The sequence below is a fragment of the Mytilus edulis genome, chromosome 10 (genome assembly GCF_963676685.1).
Source record: "Mytilus edulis chromosome 10, xbMytEdul2.2, whole genome shotgun sequence".
Taxonomy (NCBI): Eukaryota; Metazoa; Mollusca; class Bivalvia; order Mytilida; family Mytilidae; genus Mytilus; species Mytilus edulis.
This window is the reverse complement of record NC_092353.1, coordinates 25910133-25931858: the sequence shown is the minus strand read 5'-3', so window position 1 is coordinate 25931858 and position 21726 is coordinate 25910133. Positions and strand designations below refer to the sequence as shown.

The window sequence follows — 21726 nt, the reverse complement described above, 5'->3', positions numbered from 1 at the left end:
AAAATATTTTATTATGTGAGTTTTAAATTGTAATATGAAATGTAATTAAAAGACTCAAACTTAGTATTTAGTTGAGACGTTTACAATACAACACGGTAAACACTGTAAAGAGTACAAGATCAGAAACCAGACAGGGTTGTCTCAGTCATAAATGTTAGACGATCATACCCAAGATTTAAAAGTTTTGTATCATTATCTGTATTTCTTTGTCTCAACCTATTAGTTTCAAATGGATTTAAAACAATTTAAAAACCACCAAAAAGTTTCAAGTACTTTTACCATTAAAATTTAATTTCAGGCAACATGTATTACTGGAGGACTAACCAATATCTTATTTCAAAAATAAACAATTAAAAAAAATCAATTTATCTAAAATAATTTCTGCTATTTTACCTCTAGGTATTTGATCACAGCAGCAAGGGCTCCAATGGCATGACTTTTTTCTGTTTCAGCTGTAAAAATAATCAGTCCTATATAGTGTTCTTTGAATTATTTTATTCATTTCTTTTATTCATTTAGATAAAAAATTGCATTTTTGCATGGTAAAATAATTGCAAATAATACATGCTTCAAATAATTCTAATGCATGCATTTGGAAAAAAATTGTAAGGGTTCCGTGGAACTCAGTGTCTCGCCTACTTTATAAAGCTATTAAATGTTTAAGGAACTAACTGCAGATTGTATGTAATCTTAACTGGAAGAAAACTACGTACATAATTAAGTAACATTTTGTTTGGTAGCAATACAGGATAGTTTAAGAAAGTTATCAAAATTTTAAAATCTTTAACCAGAGTGAATGTAATGTTAACTGGCACAAAGTCCATTAATAAGTAAAATACTGATAAACAATCATTAACAAGCTTCTGTCAAAGTTTGATATAAATCGTTTAAGAAAGTTATTAAAATTTTAAAAACTTTAACTTCAGAGTTAATATTTGTGTATGCCATCAACGGACTGTTCCATTAGACCTAGGGAATGCACTTTGGATTATTATTTCCCTTGATTATTGGCTGGAAAAATTGCGGCAAAGTGATTATTTCATTACATTGGTTGTGAGGTGGTTCTTTTTTAAACAGCTGTTATATTCATTATTGTGAACATTTAGATGCATCAGACATTAGATTTATTTTATACGCAACTCTTACTCTACAGTTTCCTTTTAACAATAATAAAATTAATTTTTCACTTCTCGACAGAAATAAAATGACTTAGGGTCTGTGTGCAAAAATTGGGTCTGTCAGGTAACAGAATATGTTTAAATGGAACAGTCCTTAATCATTTTGAATCCAAACTATAAACAAGATAGCTTGATGTTATCCTTACAGGTCTGTGTCCAGTACAATTGACAAAACAAACCTATAGTAAAATATACCATTTAGAAGATGTTAAGTACAGGCACAACATGCAACTAGTCAATATTCTGCAGTAACAATGACATTGGTAAGGTGCTTACGTAAGGCAGCACTGTTATCTTGTTCTCCTTTCTTAAATTTCAGAAGTCTGTTTAGATCCTGTACTGTATCTTTCGTTGAGAAATCACCTATAAAACAAGTACTGGTTACAAATAACTAGGTACCGGTAAGCATGTTTTTATGTAAAGATACCCAGACAGATTTTTTTTATGCTGGTTGAATCTTAACAAATAAAATGAAACAGATATAGTGAAAGATCAATATTTCACAGAATATCTAGACTCTAGTCATCTTTTAAGAATATGTCTGCTACAACCCTTTATTTTAAAACATTTCACCAAAATCAGTACGAGTTCAAATTTTAATTCACAATATACTGTCATTCCTTTGAAGTACAAAAAGAAAATGAGCTTTTAGGCTCTCATTTTTTAAAAGTATAACAAACTTGTCAATATTTAAGATTAAAAATACTTGCCGATGATGTACTAAAGAACAATGTGACTTATCCAGCTAGACTATTGTGGGTAAAGAGAAGAATCAGAATAAATGTACAAGAAAAAGGTTAATATTTACAGTAATTTGATTTATATCAATATTCATTTTTATCTTTTTTTATATTTTTCATAGTGATTTTATTACTTTTTTTTCTTTCTGTAACTAAAAGTCCACTACGATCCAAAACCTGCTTCAGTTTACCATTCTCTATGGCAGAATCACCAGTTCCAAGTAAACATTCTTTTGGTCCAAGCTGTACTATCAAAGCCTAAAACCAAAATAAGTAAATGCAATCACTAAAACAGAACATACATTTGAATAACATACAATTTACAATTAGTTACCCATATTGTAACCGTAAGAAGTTTTCTGGTGTTTTGCTATGATAGGTTCCTGTTTAATTGTCATATCCCCAACATCTCGTCTTAAAGATGATATGAACTTGATATTGAAAAAGTCATATGATAATTTCCTTTTGCCCCTTCAGTAGCCATTCTTATTTCTTCAAGGTATGTATATTTGTACGTCTCTCTGAAAAGAATCAGCTGTGAATTCAAAACGGCTGGAATAAAGATAATCAATTTTACCTCTAAGTTTGAGAACTGGTCATTATCTGTGAACTCGCTGACCATGAATTTTCTGAGTGTTGCATCAGCATAACCAACTCCAACAACCTGAAGAAGTGGTAAATATAACATTTCACAAAATTTATATATACAAGATTAATTATACCTTTGATATTTGTCCAAAAAAATCTTTATAAACTGATTAAATATTGAAACTGAGTATTTCATGTATAACATGGTGATTTTGTGGGTAAATGTGAATGATTTAAGAAATAAACGCTCGGTATTAAGATATTAACAAATATAATGCCTACCCATGTTAAAATGAGCATAGAGCATGGCATGAAAGAATTATTTCGATTCTAATAGGAATATTTTGAACTTTTGTACTTCGAAGCGGACCTATAGTAGACGCTCGAAATGTCGAAATTTTGATTTAATGAACAAAAACTTTATAGAAAAATCAACAGTTTATCAATAAAAAAAGAACAGAAACATTTAAACTTACTTTAAGAATGTTTTTTTTTAATTTTCTAGCGAGCAACACCAACAAATCATCTGAAGTTGCAATTTCAATTGTGACGTCAATCATGTGCAGCCAATGTTCTATTCAAATTAGAACATGGCTTTGTACCCAAAGCTAAAGAAGAACATCATATTAGAACCACAATTTTTAACTGTTCAACAATGTTCAACAAAGTACAAATTCTTACAAGTTTTAATGCAAACTTTAACCAGACTAGGAAATCAAGTATCCAGGAAAATATAACACTGCCTCTATCCCAGAGAATAAAGGAATCTACAGTTGTTAATTTGTTTCATTTTGATCTCTTGTGGAGAGTTCTCTCATCGGCAATCATACCACCTCTTCTTTTTTTATATGAATTGTTTATTGATCCATTAAGGGGAAGACTGTAATTAGTTTTCTCAAGTGAAATGTTATATAGTATCATGCGAGGTATAAGGTATTTTTTTCTGATTGTTGAAGACCATACGATTGCCTAAAATTGCTTGCATCCACTTCATCTGAACTTTGGTTGATAATGAGAGCTATCATATTTTTCATTTATAATAGGACACATCGTGTGACTCGGATATAAATCATTCAGTATTTATTCTATGTCGAGTCTAATGAATACAAATGATTGCAATAAATAAATAATTTACCCTCTGTCCTGCATCTGATCCAAGTTTAACAGCAATAACACCAACAGAGACAGACATATCATTGTTACCAAATAAAATATCTTCAAATTGTGTGAGATTACCAGGTGAGGCCTATAAAACAAGTGTCAATAATAAAAATTAACAATAAAACCAAGATGCATTAATTACACTTTTAAAAACGGAAAGATTTTGGCATTGTAATTGTTTATCATCAATTTTGACAAAATACTTTTAAGATATATTGTGTAATTTGGGAAACAACCAAATCTAAAACAAAAGATCGAAAGTAGCAAAAGGTTGATCAAAATTTCACACAATGTTTTTTTTTTTAAATAAATTGCGAATTGGAAATCAGAAAATTAATAGTTTGGAGGATGTCATTCAGCCTGAATACATATGCAAATGAATGATAACATTGATGTGTTTTTAACTAGTCTTTTTTTTCAATGAGAAATTATTTTTTTGTTGGATTTGATACTTTTAAAAATATTCACTATGCAGTATGTATCTATCCTTTTGTTATTGTTACCTTATACCCAATACTCCATTCATTGTTCTTTGCACCACCTTTGTTTTTGTAGACCTCCACACGATACTGCCGAACCAACAACAGATCTCTTACTAATGATTCAAAGTTCAGTTTACTTAAAACAGCTGATTCTACTTTTCTGTCACCTAGAATAAAAGATTTCAGCATTTGTCATTATCTGAAATAAGTTATTGAAGACTATACCAAATACTTAATTTATACAAAAGTCCTATTCAGCTGAATTGTAGTAAGTAATTTACTTTTGAATTTTATCTTTTTATTTCTCTAATTTTTGTGCTATTTTCACATTTCCTGACCGGTATGAGAAAAATATTTCTCCTCACTAGTGAAAAATCTGTTCTCGGCAAATGATTGGTTAAAATTTAATTATGACGTTTTAAAAATTTTCTTGTTTTCTTCTGAATTTTCTTATTGTGACTTTATGAAAAAAGGCCATCATGCCTGATGACGTCACACCAAACGTACTCAACTTTCCTCAAATCTTTGAAAAGGAAGGATAAAAATCATTAGAGAAACAGATTCCACCACTGTAACTTGTGTATTATATTTCTCCACTCTCAAAAATTAATTTTTAATTATTTAAAAAGCTCGGCAAGCCTCGCACTTTAAATATTAAGATTTAACTGTCTCGAGTGGAGAAATATAGAAATACAATTGTTGCAGTTGTGGAATCTATATGCCTATAACCAATACACATGTGTTGCTAAATATAATTTTCTACCAAAATAAATATTTCATTTTAAATGTAATATGGACAGACAGATGGACAGAGGTAACCAATTTCCCCTCATTTTGAGTAGATTTGTAATAAAAAGTTGTTTTATTTTTTACTTTCAAAATATATACTTCTTCCCTCTTGTATACAAAAAAAAAACAAAAAAAAACAGAAATTTAATATATTCATTTTGCCTTTGCAAATTTTGGTAAGACTTCATAACTGTTATGAAATCAAGGTGGTGATATAAAGTTTTAAATACATTGTTGTTTGTGTTCAATGTGTTTGTTGATTGGCTTTTCAAATCTAACATAAAAATATTACTTCCACTTCATCAGTTTGTAAGTTAGAGAGCAAATCTTACACATCAACTGACTACTAGAAAATAATTTTATCTTAAATAAAAATGAAGTACCTGATCCAAGATATTTTATAACACCAGTAGTTTTGAAAACTTCTTTAGCAACAAAAACAGCATCTTCTCCATGCACTGTATAATAATCCTGAAATATAAATTATTTCCACAGAGATGGCATTTGATGTGTAGTTCTACAATTCATGAAGTATGATACAAACGGTCTATATTTGCCATGTGTGAGACAGTACAATGTCAAATTTATAATCTAGGTGTAATTTAAAGTTATTAATTGGTCAAAATTCACTTATGATGCAAGATTTTCTTGCTTTTGTCTCATCTTAAAAAAGAGTACTTGTCTGATGATGCTTCATTGAAAAAAACATTATTTAAATATCATTGATGCTGTCTCACTTAGTATCAAGTCTTTAACTTACAATAAATAACAAGATTGTCAAGTGCAATCAATTCTTACATGTACTTTTAATTACTGTAATTCAAATTGGACATTACAAATAATTACTAATAATGATTTTCTTCTTACAAGTTACATACAATAACTTATTGTTACTCACTGTTCTATCAAATACTCTTAATGTTGTACTGGATTTCTACAACAAAGACAAACAAAATCTGGATCATAAGGTCATTTTACACAATTGCTTACTGATATTACACATGCATCTCCTCAAATGAAAAGTCTTTGTAAGACTGTATCATTATTTGTAACAGAAAGGTATATAATTAAACTGTCAATTGTTCTTGAACAATTGAGAGGTCTTTCCTTTTGTAATGTAAAATACATGTTCAAATAGACGTAGAATGCATTGAAAAGCTTTAAAACACACTGAAAAACCTTTAAATAAGGTTAAAAACACCAAATTCGCTATATGGGACATGACCTTGACCTTTGACCTTTTGACCTTTGTCAAGGTCATTTGTCCCCAATGTCATTGCCGAAGACCCCATGGGTCTAGGACCTTTGGTTATATAGTAAAAGATGATTTTGTCTTTCCAGAAACCTAAAACAGGTGTTATGCCCCTTAAAAAAAGGTCAAATCTCTTCGGTCAAAATGTAACAAAGTTGTGCCGTAATGACCCAAACATTTTCCACTATTTAAAACTTCTGTAAGTATGATGGTTCCTGAGATTATCCCATAACAAGGTGTTAGGTCAAAGGTCAAGGTCAACATACAAATTTGACCTTGAGGTATTTTTCAAAGATACATAAATTGATGATGATTGGTGAAGATCCTAGGTCTCTACGACTTACGGTTTCTGAGTTTTGGTGGTCAACCGACACCGGTTAATTTTCATAGGGGCATAACCCTACCAATGAGTCGTTGAATCTTTTCGATCCAAATGTAACGAAGAACCAGGGTCTGGTCCTGAACAAATTTCACCCTTTGTTTTTTTTCTACCTATTACGGTTACGGTGTTGGAACGATAACAAGGTTTTTGGGTTTCGGAGGGATTACTCCGAACCGACAAAATATTTCGACTCACAGGGTGAGTTCCGGATAGGTATTCATGACACCGATACAAAGTGTGAACATGAAAGCGACACGTCTTACGGTTACGGAGGCTAACTTCGTCAAAGTTTGGCGGAACAAAAAGAATAATAATAATAATAATCAGAAGAAATACAGTAAGGTCTTTCCCTTTAGTAAAAGGAAAGACCTTAATGATATATCTAATTTTCACAATACAATATTGCCAAAATAGATATTGCAAGCTTTTACAGACAAATAAACTTGTTTTTCAAATGTCAAATTTCCCCCTGTAAATATTTTTTTAATCTCACATGTAATCTGTTCAGATTCTGAATGCACTTACCATCTGTCCATTGCCTCTGGATAATCTTCCAGCTTCCACTAACAGTGCCATATTTTAAATATTAATTCTTTTCCCCAACAGGTGTTGTTTTCCAGTACGTAAATTGTATTTAGTCATTGATAAATATCTTGAGTAAATTGGCCAGTGTATGAAAAAAACATTTATTCAGCTCAATGACTCAGTGCCAAAAGAACTTTTAGTCTAACAGCAAGTGGTTCTTAAAAGTATAAATAATGAAAGAAATGTGATATACAACCAAAAAGATAACATATATATATATATATAAATGCACATAATGTTAACAAAGTTTTAATTAATTTCAGAATGAAATAAAAAGATTTTTTTATGTCATTTTAATACTGTTGCATGAAACATACCTCTGGAAGGTGTCTGTAATATGATAGAAAGCCTTGCTCTTGAAAGCTATCTACAAAATAATAAATACTTGTACATAGTATGACAAACAAGAGGCTCTCAAGAGCCTGAATCGCTCACCTTAATTTTTTTGGTTAAATCTCTCATCAATGATTATTTTGGCTTTTCAATTTATTTAAATGTTCTTTGAATCGTCCTATTTTCTTCAAAAGCAAAAAAAAAATCATTTTCTCCTATGTTCTATTTTAGCCATAGGAGCTATGTTTCTGACATACAAGGAAATGAAATATAAAATTTATACTAGATACTCTGAAACTCATTTAGCCTAAGTTTGGCTGAAATTGATACAGCAGTTTCAAAGGAGAAGATTTTTTAAAGTAAGTCAACATGATGAACAAATTGTGAAAAAAGTCTTTAAAGGGCAATAACTCCTTAAGGGGTCAATTGACAATTTTGGTCAAATTGACTTATTTGTAGATCTTACTTTGCTTAACATTTTTGCTATTAACAGTTTATCTGTATCTATAATAATATTCAAGATAATAACCAAAAACTGCAAAATTTCTTTAAAATCATCAATTCAGGGGCATTATACCTGAAAAACCAGTTACCCAATTCGGCTGAAAATTTCAGGACAGGTAGACCTTGACCTAATAAATACTTTAACTTCTTGTCTTATTTGCTCTAAATGCTGGAGTTTTTGAGATATAAGCCAAAAACTGCATTTTACCCTGTGTTCTATTTTTAGCCATGACGGCCATGTTTTTTGACGAAATAAAAAATAAAGCACAAACTTTATTTTATACACCCTACTGATCATTCAGTTGAAGTTTGGTTGAATTTGGTTTAGTAGTTTTAGAGGAGAAGATTTTTTAAAGTTAGCAAATATGATGAACAAATTGTGAAAAATTGTCATTAAAGGACAATAACCCCTTAAGGGGTCAATTGACAATTTTGGTCATATTAACTTATTTGTAGATCTTACTTTGCTGATCATTTTTGCTGTTTACAGTTTATCTTTATCTATAATAATATTCAAGATAATGACCAAAAACTGCAAAATTTCCTTAAAATTACCAATTAAGTGGCAGCAACCCAACAATGGTTTGTTTGATTCATCTGAAAATTTCAGGGCTGATAGATGTTGACCTAATGAACATTTTTACCCCATGTCAGATTTGCTCTAAATGCTTTCGTTTTTGAGATATAAGCCAAAAACTGCATTTGACCCCTATGTTCTATTTTAAGTAACAGCGGCCATGTTTTTTGACGGATCAAAAATCGAAGCACACACTTTGTGCAGGATAATCTAAGGAACAATCATGCTAAGTTTCATCCAAATCCATTCAGTAGTTTCAGAGGAGAAGATTTTTTAAAGTTAGCAAATATGATGAACAAATTGTGAAAAATTGTCATTAAAGGGAAACTTCGCAAAAAAATCAAAAATTGATATTATGTCCATTCTGTATAAAAATGCTCAAATTTATAGATATTAAAGTTTTATTCCGCTAAATAAGAGATCACCATCGATTTTAAATTTTGAGTATCAGTTCTCTGCTCTCCGCCATCTTGTCACCTTCTCCGATGAAAAATCCCGATATGTCTATAAACCACAAAGGAACAAAACTACAGTAAACGATGTAGTCGTAATTGCGTGTCGATATCTTGTCAATCGTACGTTGTTTTATCTGACTGACTAACTTGATACGGAAAATGGTCTTATTTTTAAATAACCATATAGTCTGTTAATTTTAAACTGATAATATTGTAATTAGTTAAAAAGTCAAAGTTCAAATCATAAATAAGTGTTCCGTGGAAATTGTTTTCGAAAATCTAATTCGTTCATAATTCTTTCAAGTAATAAACTTTATTTAAATAAATTCGGATCTTCCCTCATCTGATCACCAGCATGGCTAAAGGTATTACTCCCAAAGGTATTGGAAGGGGTGTAAGGTGACACGTCCAGGTATTCAATCGATTTCCTGTCCAGCGGGCTTGCAAGTTCATGCATCGTTTCACTTCTGTAGGTATTGATCAGTGTACACGACCGTTACTTATAACTTTCCATTTTGAACTATCAGGTGCATGTATAATATACATTTTTGTCTTGCGTGTCCGAAAGTGATATAATATACTAGTCATTACTGAACTCATACGCTTGTTTATAAATAACATTTCTGGTGTAAAGAATATTATTTACAAAAAAAAAATAATACAAAAAAAAAAAAATTGAAGAAATACAAATCTATTTACATATTTTTCCAAGGGTTAATTTGGGAAAATGTAATATATACTCGTTGTCAATAGTTTAGGACAGATTGGAACATACCAGAATTATTGATTTAAAAAAATGTGCGCACTTGTCGACGATTCGTGTATACATACGCCTGGGTAGAAAGTTACGGAACTATAGTCAGTAGCGCAATTTAAAATATGTATACATGTATACATTGAACATAGAAAGAAACATACATTTTGTGTAAATTGTGGTAAAAGTTTTGTAAATAGACTAGTCCACGTATGCCAACAGTATGTAATCAACGAATTCGATAGACTATTGTATACCAAAAGAAGAAGAAGAAAAAAAAGAAACAATTTGATTTAAATACAGGTCAATTTATAACTTGCTTTGGTTCATCGAAGTTAAGAACATAGTAAACTCACAGATTTATATATCAATTAGATTGTTCTCGAATAAGAACGAAATTCGTCATCATCACAATTGTTCCAACATTCATGTAAAATATATGCAACTGGACGTACACTAATAATCCCCAAGGGATGTGAATATTTTCTAGGAAAACTATTGAGTATCAATTTCGGGATTTATTTTCTTTCTTGATATTCAATGACAGCAATTTAAAGAATAAACTGCTTGTCGGATATTTGTCCGCTTTAGGGGTATTCTTGCAAGTTGAACAGACTTATAAAAACATTCAAAAATAGGGAAAGATAATATTAAATTCGTTGTCTTTTAATTTTAAACATCGTTGGTCAAATAGTTATTTAAGTATATATATACGTTGGGAGACGACGATTATTATAGTAGTCTCAGATTTTAATAAGGACGTTCCCGATTATGAATAAATTTGGTTGACGTTTTTCACACTTGAAAAGAATATCTATTCGTAATTTTTCGATTCCATTCCAATACAAAAGTATTTTTTCTTTATTCGTACATATTATATTCCGCTTCGGTAGAGTTATCTTCAGATAGTTTCATATATTAATTAATACATGGCTTTCAAAAGTCTAAATGTAAGTGTTCTCGTACATTTTTTCGCCTAATAAAGACAAATAAAAATGATTTAGTGAAGCTATTTCTAATTTCTAAGTCCCCCTTTTTTATGAGACATTAATCAAGGACAAGACTTGTATATCATTTCATTCTGACATATGAATTAAGTTTCCCGTCTTTAACCGAAAATTGTGTATTTCTTAGTAAATTAACTTATTTGAATTCAAATAAATAATAGCACCAAATATAATTAAATAATTCCACGGCGACCAATTTTTATTTGTCACCAACTTGAATATGTATTTTTAATGTGTGTATTAAATGCTCCCACTGATCCGAATAGACAGTCACACCTGGCAAGGTGTGCCCTAGAGGCGTGGTTAAATACCTAAGTGCAAATAACAATTTACCTTTCAACAAGCCATCTACTAGTATTGCCACAGAACCGTGAATACACACATCGTATAAACCTAGTCATAGCAGAGATAGTAAAAGGTCAATAATAGTACACCAACATATTGTCTTTACAGATTATTTTACTTTAATTTGTTCACCTTATCAGGCCGAAAATGCATTTATTAAAAATAAATTTATAACTTTTTGTGTTGTCTACAAAAATAATTCGAATATATACGTTTAACATAGATAATTTATCTCACGAATGAGTACAATTGAACGTCTGTGCGTTTTATCTTCTTATTATCGGATGGTTATTAGATAAAGCATAAGTCATCGGCGCGCTTACGATTACGTTAAAATATGATTAAAAACCAAGACTTTTAATGATTGTATTTTAAATCCCGGCATGCAAAAATCAGGAGAAAACGTCACGACCTACAGGAAGTAGTTGATATTTTTTCATTAATTATTGAATTTCTCCTTTATTACTGCACATATAGCGATAAAACTTTGTGAATATATATATTATGTCATAATGAACATATTTAAACCATAAGTAAAAAATCGTGAATTTTCCCTTTAAAGGACAATAACCCCTTAAGGGGTCAATTGACAATTTTGGTCATATTAACTTATTTGTAGATCTTACTTTGCTGATCATTTTTGCTGTTTACAGTTTATCTTTATCTATAATAATATTCAAGATAATGACCAAAAACTGCAAAATTTCCTTAAAATTACCAATTAAGTGGCAGCAACCCAACAATGGTTTGTTTGATTCATCTGAAAATTTCAGGGCTGATAGATCTTGACCTAATGAACATTTTTACCCCATGTCAGATTTGCTGTAAATGCTTTCGTTTTTGAGATATAAGCCAAAAACTGCATTTGACCCCTATGTTCTATTTTAAGTAACAGCGGCCATGTTTTTTGACGGATCAAAAATCGAAGCACACACTTTGTGCAGGATAATCTAAGGAACAATCATGCTAAGTTTCATCCAAATCCATTCAGTAGTTTCAGAGGAGAAGATTTTTTAAAGTTAGCAACTGTGATGAACAAATTGTGAAAAATTGTCATTAAAGGACAATAACCCCTTAAGGGGTCAATTGACAATTTTGGTCATATTAACTTATTTGTAGATCTTACTTTGCTGATCATTTTTGCTGTTTACAGTTTATCTTTATCTATAATAATATTCAAGATAATGACCAAAAACTGCAAAATTTCCTTAAAATTACCAATTAAGTGGCAGCAACCCAACAATGGTTTGTTTGATTCATCTGAAAATTTCAGGGCTGATAGATCTTGACCTAATGAACATTTTTACCCCTGTCAGATTTGCTCTAAATGCTTTCGTTTTTGAGATATAAGCCAAAAACTGCATTTGACCCCTATGTTCTATTTTAAGTAACGGCGGCCATGTTTTTTGACGGATCAAAAATCGAAGCACACACTTTGTGCAGGATAATCTAAGGATCAATCATGCTAAGTTTCATTCATATCCATTCAGTAGTTTCAGAGGAGAAGATGTTTGAAAAATTGTTAACGACGACGTCGACGACGACGACGACGACGACGACGGACGCCAAGTGATGAGAAAAGCTCACATGGCCTTTTAGGCCAGGTGAGCTAAAAAGGAAAACTTGAATTATTCTTTGATATAGTTTAGCACTTTGTTGTTTTTATTGCAGGTTGCTTGATATCTATTGTACATTCATGACATTGTAAATCTAATCTTAACATAATCACCACATCACATTTCTAACAGATCTTTCACACACTTTTACAAGATTTTAATGCAATTTTAAACATTTTCAATTTGAAGACTTTCAGAAGGTTTAAATATCAGCAATGACACTGTATCAAACTGGATTATCTTTATTTCACTTTTATTGCATACACAATATCCTTATCTAAACATGCTTAAATAAATCTGATGAGGGTTATGAAAAGGAAATTGCAGGAGTTCTTTAAAAGACCTTTAAGCAATGTTAAGGCCCCAAAATTTAACAATATTTAAAAATTTAACCAATTTGACGCTAACAGTAGCCGAAAATGACTGTTTGACGCCTGACGATAAAGGGCATTACTACCCTCTTATAAGTAGGTCTCATTGGGGTTTAAACGTGACACAGGATTGCCGAAATTTTGTAAGCGTGACACATGAAAGTCAAATTATTGTGCTGTGAATATGGGAAATGAAGTGTAGCGAGACACGGAAAATTACAAATAAACTGTTATCACAGAGATATGTCTCGCTTTTTTGTAATTTCTATAATGCAAATGTTGAAATAAAAAATAGCAACACTATAACATGTAAGTTTAGCTAATATTCAAAGTCAATGAACTATGACTGAAGGTACATGGCTAAACAATTTCCAACAGCATACCTATGCCTCGCTTTTAGACTCCTTCAAGCGAGACAAAAAATGAGAATTGCTTATATACATAGCGTAAGCAGATATAGGAATCTGACAAAACAGCAAGGAGGATCTGGGATCAGAACCCCCAATGTCAATACACCTTATCGCTATTTGTCCGCCATTGCTGGAAATCACACAGGTTCCCGTAAAATTTTGACGTCATAAAGCAAAATGTCTGATGCCACAATGGAAAAGTGATTGTTGTTGACGTCAAAAGTTCAAGCGGACGGGTCAGCCGGGAATAGCGATAAGGTGTATGAGACCCCCTTATAACATTTGTTCGAGCACAAGAAAAACTTTGGGTAAAGTAAGGGACAGAAACCAATTTTAGGGACATTCCTGGGGGATGGACGTAACTGACAAGAGTAACAAATTACGTCCCTTCGCCTAGCTGCGATGCAATAACAAGCGCAACGTCGGGAACACAAAAATAAACCAAAAAAGGGGGGAGGGTCCATGCAACTAAGAAGTGTCATTAATTTCAAGGATAAATTAACATGACAATATCTTATATTGGTTAATTCTTTGTAACCGGGATTATGTTTTGATTATTATTACTCGTGTATTACGTGTTATTTACCTAACTGTAGTTCTTGTTTTGGTTGAACTTCAGCCATTTTCGCGGGAAATAATATGCCGGATGTTTATTTCCGATAGAGCATGCGTAGAGTATTATTTACAGCAGACGACAAGCTGTTCAGTCAGAAATTGATTGCCAAGCAAGAAAATATGAGAAGACGTACCTTGTATCTCATTTGACGGTATTATATTTTCCCTGTCCAAGATTGTGAGCTTCACGATTGCATGTTAGAAAACAAAACTTTAAAATGTTCAATGTGCAATCAAAATAAAACACTGTTTCTGAACAGAGTGAGGGACATCAGACAAATTATTTTCAAATTCAGTTATTCATGCAGAATATTAAAAAAAAGTATCCTGAAAACAGACAAGTGTCCACATTGCACAACACTTTAAAACATTGTCAGACCATGGAAGTAATATTTAAAAGGAATATAAACAACGACTTCTTAGCATGTATTAACGGCCTGCAGAGCTCTGTACTAAAGTCATATGATTTTATCAAATTATAGTCTCAGCGGCAAGACCCCTTTGGTTACTATCTGTTATACCGTGGTTGTAAAATGGCATCTGGAATTTCTTTATCAGTCACGTAATAATACACCTTATCGCTATTCCCGACTGACCCGTCCGCTTGAACTTTTGACGTCAACAACAATCACTTTTCCATTGTGGCGTCAGACATTTTGTTTTATGACGTCAAAATTTTACGGGAACCTGTGTGATTTCCAGCAATGGCGGACAAATAGCGATAAGGTGTATAATTTGGGGGGAGGGGGAGGGGTCCGTATGCGCACCGAAGTCATGGCAAAATATTCAATTAGTTGATTGTGGCCATTATCCGGTAGAAGTAGAGATGTACCTGTGTGAAATCCGAGGTTAATTTATAAGAATCTGGTGGCGCTGTACCATGCATATATATTAAACCTCTACCTCCAGAAAGAAGTCGTATTATGTAAAAAACTTGAAAAACTGACAAGAATTGTTCAAACTACAACAGTTTAGCATGGAAAATTGTATTTAATTAAGCATATTTTTGCTTTTTATCGTTTGTTTTAAACTGTTCTAAAAGTAAGCTAAGCAGAGCTCTGTACTAAAGTCATATATGATTTTATCAAATTATAGTCTCAGCGGCAAGATCCCTTTGGTAACTATCTGTGATACCGTGGTTGTAAAATGGCATCTGGAATTTCTTTAACAGTCACGTAATTATAAAGTACCTGTGTGAAATCCGAGGTTAATTTATAAGAATCTGGTGGCGCTGTACCATATATTAAACCTCTACCTCCAGAAAGAAGTCGTATTATGTAAAAAAAACTTGAAAAACGGACAAGAGTTGTTCAAACTACAACAGTTTAGCATGGAAAATTGTATTTAATTTAGCATATTTTTGCTTTTAACCGTTTGTTTTAAACTGTTCTAAAAGTATTTTTCGGTTACAAGTGGATCCAGAGTAAAACAGTTGAATACCGATGAATCGATCAGGTTTCACATGACGTTTAACAAAATAATGTAGACAAATCTAGACATAGATTTTTTTACTGTTGAAATGTGCAACTTTTATCGAGATTAAAAAAAGGATGTTTTATAAATTACTTTCAAGATTTTTCAAGTATTCTAAATTTATGTATATGTCATAAATGTCATTGATTACATTATTGAAACTGGACAACTTAAATGGGGATAATATGTTCGTAAATATATATATATATATATATATATATATTTTAAAAAGTGTTGATTGTGGAATACTTGTATTACCATAACAAGCTACAGCAAAAATTAAAACAAACCGACAAAATGAGCTTGACGCTATCTGTCTTATGACAAATTCATTTTTACACGAATTAGTTTAGGTATCAAGAGCTATAGATTAAAGGATAGAATTTAGAATTGTGACACAAACAAATAATATAATTGCCTTTGACTGAAAAAATCCCCTAACTGACAAAAGAGCAATTTGATTGGTTAGAACGATTCAATACATCACGTGGTTTTGACGCCACTGGAATTTGAATGTAAACAAACAGGGTCAGCACCTTTAGTATGGAACAACATCATACATTGAGTGACTGAGAAACAATAATGAGTAACCAAGCTTGACAATACACGGTAAATAAAAAATCAAAGCTAAGTCTACAGAAAAAATAAGAAAAAAAATGTCCATAGGTGAACGACTTACCAACATAACGGGATACCCCCTTTTTGGGAGTTTTTATGCCCCACCTACGATAGTAGAGGAGCATTATGTTTTCTGGTCTGTGCATCCGTCCGTCCGTCTGTCCCGCTCCAGGTTAAAGTTTTTGGTCAAGGTAGTTTTTGATGAAGTTGAAGTCCAATCGACTTCAAACTTTGTACACATGTTCCCTATGATATGATCTTTCTAATTTTAATGCCAAATTAGAGTTTTTACCCCAATTTCACGGTCCACTGAACATGGAAAATGATAGTGCGAGTGGGGCATTCGTGTACTGAGGACACATTCTTGTTTAATAACTGAATGAGCCATGCTAAATGATCAGCATTACAACATTTATTCACCTTGAAAAATGGTGAAAATATTAGCTATTAACCCTTTCACCGATTGCTGCCCAGACAGAAGCTACTCTGAGACGATGGCTTCCCTGGCTACTATTACTCAAGTGGGAGATCTTCATAATAAATGTCAATAAAAACTTGTTTGTAGTTATTTGTGTATTTATTTCATTCACTAACACCATGTTCACAGTTTTATTCATGTTTTAATAATTTTTTCTTCTTAAAATATTCAAATTTTCAAATTTTCGGCATTTTCTAGGTGAAATTCTCAAAATTCTGCTCTTTGACCCCAAATCGTAATTTTTTTAACCCAAAATGGCAAAATTTTGAAATTTTTTATGAGGCTGTACAAATTCCTCACACTGAACGATGTCCATTCCAAGTGTTTTGTACTTAAAACGACATTTTATGTCAAAAAAGTATACTAGTTTGGCTTCAATTCTTCCATATTCTTTCAAAAAAAATGTTCCCTCATTTCAAATTCTCGTAAATTCCGTAAATTTCGTCTGATTTTGACACGGTTTTCAACAAACGGAAGCGTCATGTTTACACTTTCATCCGGGTATTCCTTCAAAGAAAGATAACTCATGTTTGCACTGTTTTAAGCGGGAAACATAAAAGAGGTATTCCAATCCCGGTAAAACGGGACTCATCGTCAGCTGTCTGAAGCGTGAATCCCGGTAAACCGGGACTCAACGGCGAAAGGGTTAATCTAAAGTAAAATATTGAATGTCCGTGTCTAATGGGTATCAACTAGTTCATCTTTGTCAATACTGAATAGAGGATAATGATATGTCCAAATTTATTAGATTGCAAGTACATATATACTTACATAGCATGTTAAATGATAAAAAAAAATATACAATATAGATGGCTTATTTTTTTTTTTACTTCAACAGTTCTTATAATCAACATGATGCAGGCACAAAGAGAAAAACAGCCTTTTTTCAAGCCACTGTCTAATCTTTCTACAAATGAAATGACTAGCCCAAGTAGTCTGTATGAAGTGAGTAGCAATCAAAACATCTATCCTACCAAAATAGAAGGTATATTTTTATGATAAGTGTGTTTCAGATCTCCCGACTGACTCTATTGGTAACTTGCGGTGTGATCCAAAAAAAAAAGCACTTCTCTTGATTATCATATCCCAAAATTGCTGTGATCCTTAAAAGCTCATTTACTGGCATGTCACAAAATCATCTAGTCTAACTTGCACTATAAATGTAAAAGCTTTTATGGGACTGTGAATAATATTAAACAACTTATAACTACAAATGTAGTGTGCTTGCAGTTCAATTGATGAAATATGCAACCAATGTTAAACCTGATATGAAAAAGTACATGACAGTTTCACATTCAAAAACATTTAAAAAACTGTTCAAAGAGCTTCATGAAGAGATCGGTTATAGAAAAAATTATTAAAAATCAAATTGTTTGAAAATGCAATAGCAAAAAAATGACTGATCTTATAAAATTACTTAAGTATTTTTTATCTCTTTTTTTTAAAGTAATATACATGTATGTTTTTTATTTTGCAGTCGGCTGTCAGACAGAAAACTAACCAGACAACATTCCATATAAATAGACAGAAAGGTAGCTTACAAGACCGAGGTTTTTTTTAAGTGCCTTTATATATTGTAACTTAAAAAGAACTCAAACTGCAATTTGATCAAATGTTTTAGCCATTGCTATTGTGATACCCAAAAACTCACTGAATAAGCACAGTAAACCAATATTCTTTTAACTAATTTTCACAAATTAAGAACTTTAGGTCACTGTACGGCCTTCAACAATGAGCAAACCCCACATAGTCAGCTAAAAAAGGCTCTGAAACGACAAATGTTATGTTCCTTTCGGACATTTGAATCTTGACGAGATTTGGTATTTATGCATCAACCTATCAGGGTTTTGGCTTTATATGTGTTCCTGGTGCAGGTAGGCCAAGAGGTCTTTACAATGTGGCTTTCATTTTGTTTACCCTTGTATTTGATTTTAAAGATTTGTACATTATTGATAAAGTGTATACTATTTACTGTATGTTCTATTGCATGACTACAAAACTTATATGTTGGCTTCTGTCAAATTTACTATCAATCACAAAAACGTTTTATTGGCGTCTTTGGTATATTTTCTCCTATGTTTGTTTGATTTGTCAAGTCAGATGTGTTGTATGTCTTTGATGTATACTGTATACTTACACAGTTTTGGCTGCTAGATCCCAATTTTGTCAATATAACCAAACTATATACATTTCAATGACTCTAACAAGTGGGAAGTTAAGCTAGCTATAAAACCATGTTTAACCCATCATTTTCATGAAAAACTGATGTACCAAGTTAGGAAATTGACAATTGTTTTCTATTTATTCCGTTTGAATCCCTCAGAATGTTTACCCATTCATACAGGTGAAAAATTACCCCAAAAAAATCAACCTGTTTATTTGTCCCTCCATGCATACTAGCTGTTTTAACTTAAAATGTTTTCCCTCAATAACTGTGTAGTTGAAAGTAGTTCTAGCTGTTTACTTGAAAAATGTAGCTGTTGAGATAAATTTTGCTAACAGTTTCTATTGCCTTTATGCATTAACTTGATTTTTAAGTGCAGATAGTGATCGAGTTTACCTTGTGCTCAATATGTCCATCATATTTGATATGATACATACAGTAGCTAGGAGTTAATTGATATGAACCTTTGGTGAAATTGAGCTTTGAATTAATAGATATTTAGATTTGACATTTGTATATTTTAGAAAATGAGTCTACAAAACAAGACCAGACAGTTGGGACTGAAAAGCTTTCATCCTTACATGCAAAGTTACATCAAGAAGCTGATCGAATACGCAAATGGAAAGTGCAGACTGAAATTGAAATCAGACAAAAGGTATTTATTTTATAATTCATAAAAACATTTAAGAATAACATCCTATTACTATTAGTTGATCATAGCGTCCTGATTTTTGTTTCAGGTTTCATGCTGTATGTGAGTATGATATACTGTGATGTTTTTAAATTCATAGCTCATTAACTTGCTGTTAAGGGAATACTTAAATATTCTTACATATAATACCCATATATGACCATGTATGAACTTTTCATCTAAAACATTTTTCTCAGGAACTGGGGATCAGAGCACCCTGGAATATCTAGTATCTGGCTTCATGTCAGCAATGGTAAACCATATTTTGCATTTTCACATGCATTGCTCATCATCATGTTTATTAAATATATATAGAAGGGTTATCATTAGTGAGCAAAATCATTTATTTCAACTTCTTTAACACTAATTAAATTAGGTACATGTACAATAGATTCTAAAATTCATAGAAAGCAAACAAGAAAGAAACTTGTTTATAAGAACTAACAATATCATTTTCAAATTGAAGCTGTGCCCTTTTCCGTTTATGTTAAAGTTTACATGTATTGATATATAGAATTGAGAATGATAATCAGTAATATATCAAAGAGAGAACAACCAGACCAAAGACCAGACAAATGTTATATGTCAGTGTGTATGGTCAGATTATGTTTCTGTGTGTAAGAGAGAGTTGTTCCCCTTTTGCCAGTATTTTGTATTTTTGTTTGCGACGTCATCTTTGTCTGATTAAAATGTAGAAATGGAAGCAGATGTGTTTCTGTCCGTAGCTGAAGGCCACCAATGGGTTTTCAACGCAGCTAGAAAATCCTGCACCCAGAGGTTGGGCTCACTGCTGGCCCCAAAATAAAAATGGGTACTAGTTCAGTGAAAATGGATGTTATACAAAACTCCAAAACATATAAATGAACTAAAATTTAAAAAAAACATACAAGACTAACAATGGCTAGAGGCTCCTGACTTGGGGCAGGGGCAAAAATGTGGCTGGGATAATCATGTTTTGTGAGAACTCCCCCCTCCCCCATACCTCTAGCCAATGTAGATTAAAGAAACACACAGCAATGCACACAGTAAAACTCAGTTCAAAAGAAGTCTGAGTCTGATATAAGAAACTAACCAAAATGACTATGCTACATAAATTAACAAAGGACTACTTAGCAGTTACTGACATGGCAGCTCCAGACCTCAATTAAACTGATTGAAAATCAAGGACAATCCCTCCTGTTAGGTGCTTACCAACTGTACATCTAAGAAACTTTTCCATAAAAAGGTTTCCAACATCTACATGATTTTTGTGGTATTTAAGCTCATTTTGTTTTCTGCTTAAATGAGTGAAAACTTAACACTTTGGGTTGAAAAATCCATATACAGTAAATCTATCTATGGATATAGACATAAGATTATAATAACACTTGTAATATTTCAGGACAAGAAGATCCAGGAAGCCACACAGACAGTAGAATCTCTTAGAAAATCAGTTCTTGAACTGCAGGTATACCTTATATGAAGAGAAACTTTCCAGCAACAATAACATGACTGTTCATTTAGATATTGATTGGTTTCAAGTATTTTATGAGCTTACTGTCTCATATACATGCACCTACATATCAAACCTATAAATATAGCATTCATACTAGTATACATAGGTATACCATCTTTCCAAGCAGCTATATAAATATACTGAATTACAACCTTGGATTGAGAAGAAACTAGGGAAAGGATTATTTTGATGAATAGCGATATGTTTATACGGATAAAGGTGTAAGGTGCTAACCCTTGCTGGTAGTGTAACTGATGGTGCCTTTAACAGCTTGATTTCGATTCTATTGCAATGCTTTTACTTTGAAATTGCAAAATAGCAGTTCTAATACTGTTGAGCTGGATTCAAAGACTTATATATAAAAGAATAATAAGAAATACAAGGTCAACAAATATTTTGAATAACAAATATCCTTCATCATTATTCAGCCCTGCTTTCCTGACCTTGAATTATTCATGAATATTCATGAACAATTCATGAATATTCATGAATAATATTCATGAATATTCATGAATATTCAAGGTAACAGTTCATGAATATTCATGAATATTCATGAATGTTAAATGGCACCTTGAATATACATGAATATTGTTTGAACTGAATAAGCTTGAATATACATGAATATTGTATGAGCTGAATAAGCTTGAATATACATGAATATTG

At 31.9% G+C, this 21726-nt stretch overlaps 2 protein-coding genes across 4 annotated transcripts in view; one reads left to right on the top strand and one right to left on the bottom strand.

The window, feature by feature from the left end:
- The window catches only part of LOC139492080 (DNA mismatch repair protein Msh2-like), a 31800-nt gene extending 17582 nt beyond the window's left edge, over positions 1-14218 (bottom strand). The window contains exons 1-10 of the mRNA XM_071280217.1: positions 14116-14218; positions 7475-7524; positions 5837-5872; positions 5322-5409; positions 4171-4316; positions 3642-3752; positions 2496-2582; positions 2053-2176; positions 1455-1541; positions 394-452 (exon numbers count right to left, since the gene is read on the bottom strand). Coding sequence (XP_071136318.1) covers positions 394-452; positions 1455-1541; positions 2053-2176; positions 2496-2582; positions 3642-3752; positions 4171-4316; positions 5322-5409; positions 5837-5872; positions 7475-7524; positions 14116-14152 — 825 coding nt within the window. The 5' untranslated portion in view covers positions 14153-14218. The remainder of the gene's footprint in view (positions 1-393; positions 453-1454; positions 1542-2052; positions 2177-2495; positions 2583-3641; positions 3753-4170; positions 4317-5321; positions 5410-5836; positions 5873-7474; positions 7525-14115) is intronic.
- LOC139492079 (synaptonemal complex protein 1-like) overlaps positions 14202-21726 on the top strand; it is a 57523-nt gene continuing 49998 nt past the window's right edge. For 2 of the 3 annotated variants that reach the window (XM_071280216.1, XM_071280214.1), the window contains exons 1-5: positions 14202-14296; positions 17552-17658; positions 18191-18245; positions 19402-19532; positions 20950-21015. In XM_071280216.1, coding sequence (XP_071136317.1) covers positions 17566-17658; positions 18191-18245; positions 19402-19532; positions 20950-21015 — 345 coding nt within the window. In that variant the 5' untranslated portion in view covers positions 14202-14296; positions 17552-17565. Of the gene's footprint in view, positions 14323-17551; positions 17659-18190; positions 18246-19401; positions 19533-20949; positions 21016-21726 lie in introns of all 3 variants that reach the window. The other variant, XM_071280215.1, reaches the window with a different exon arrangement.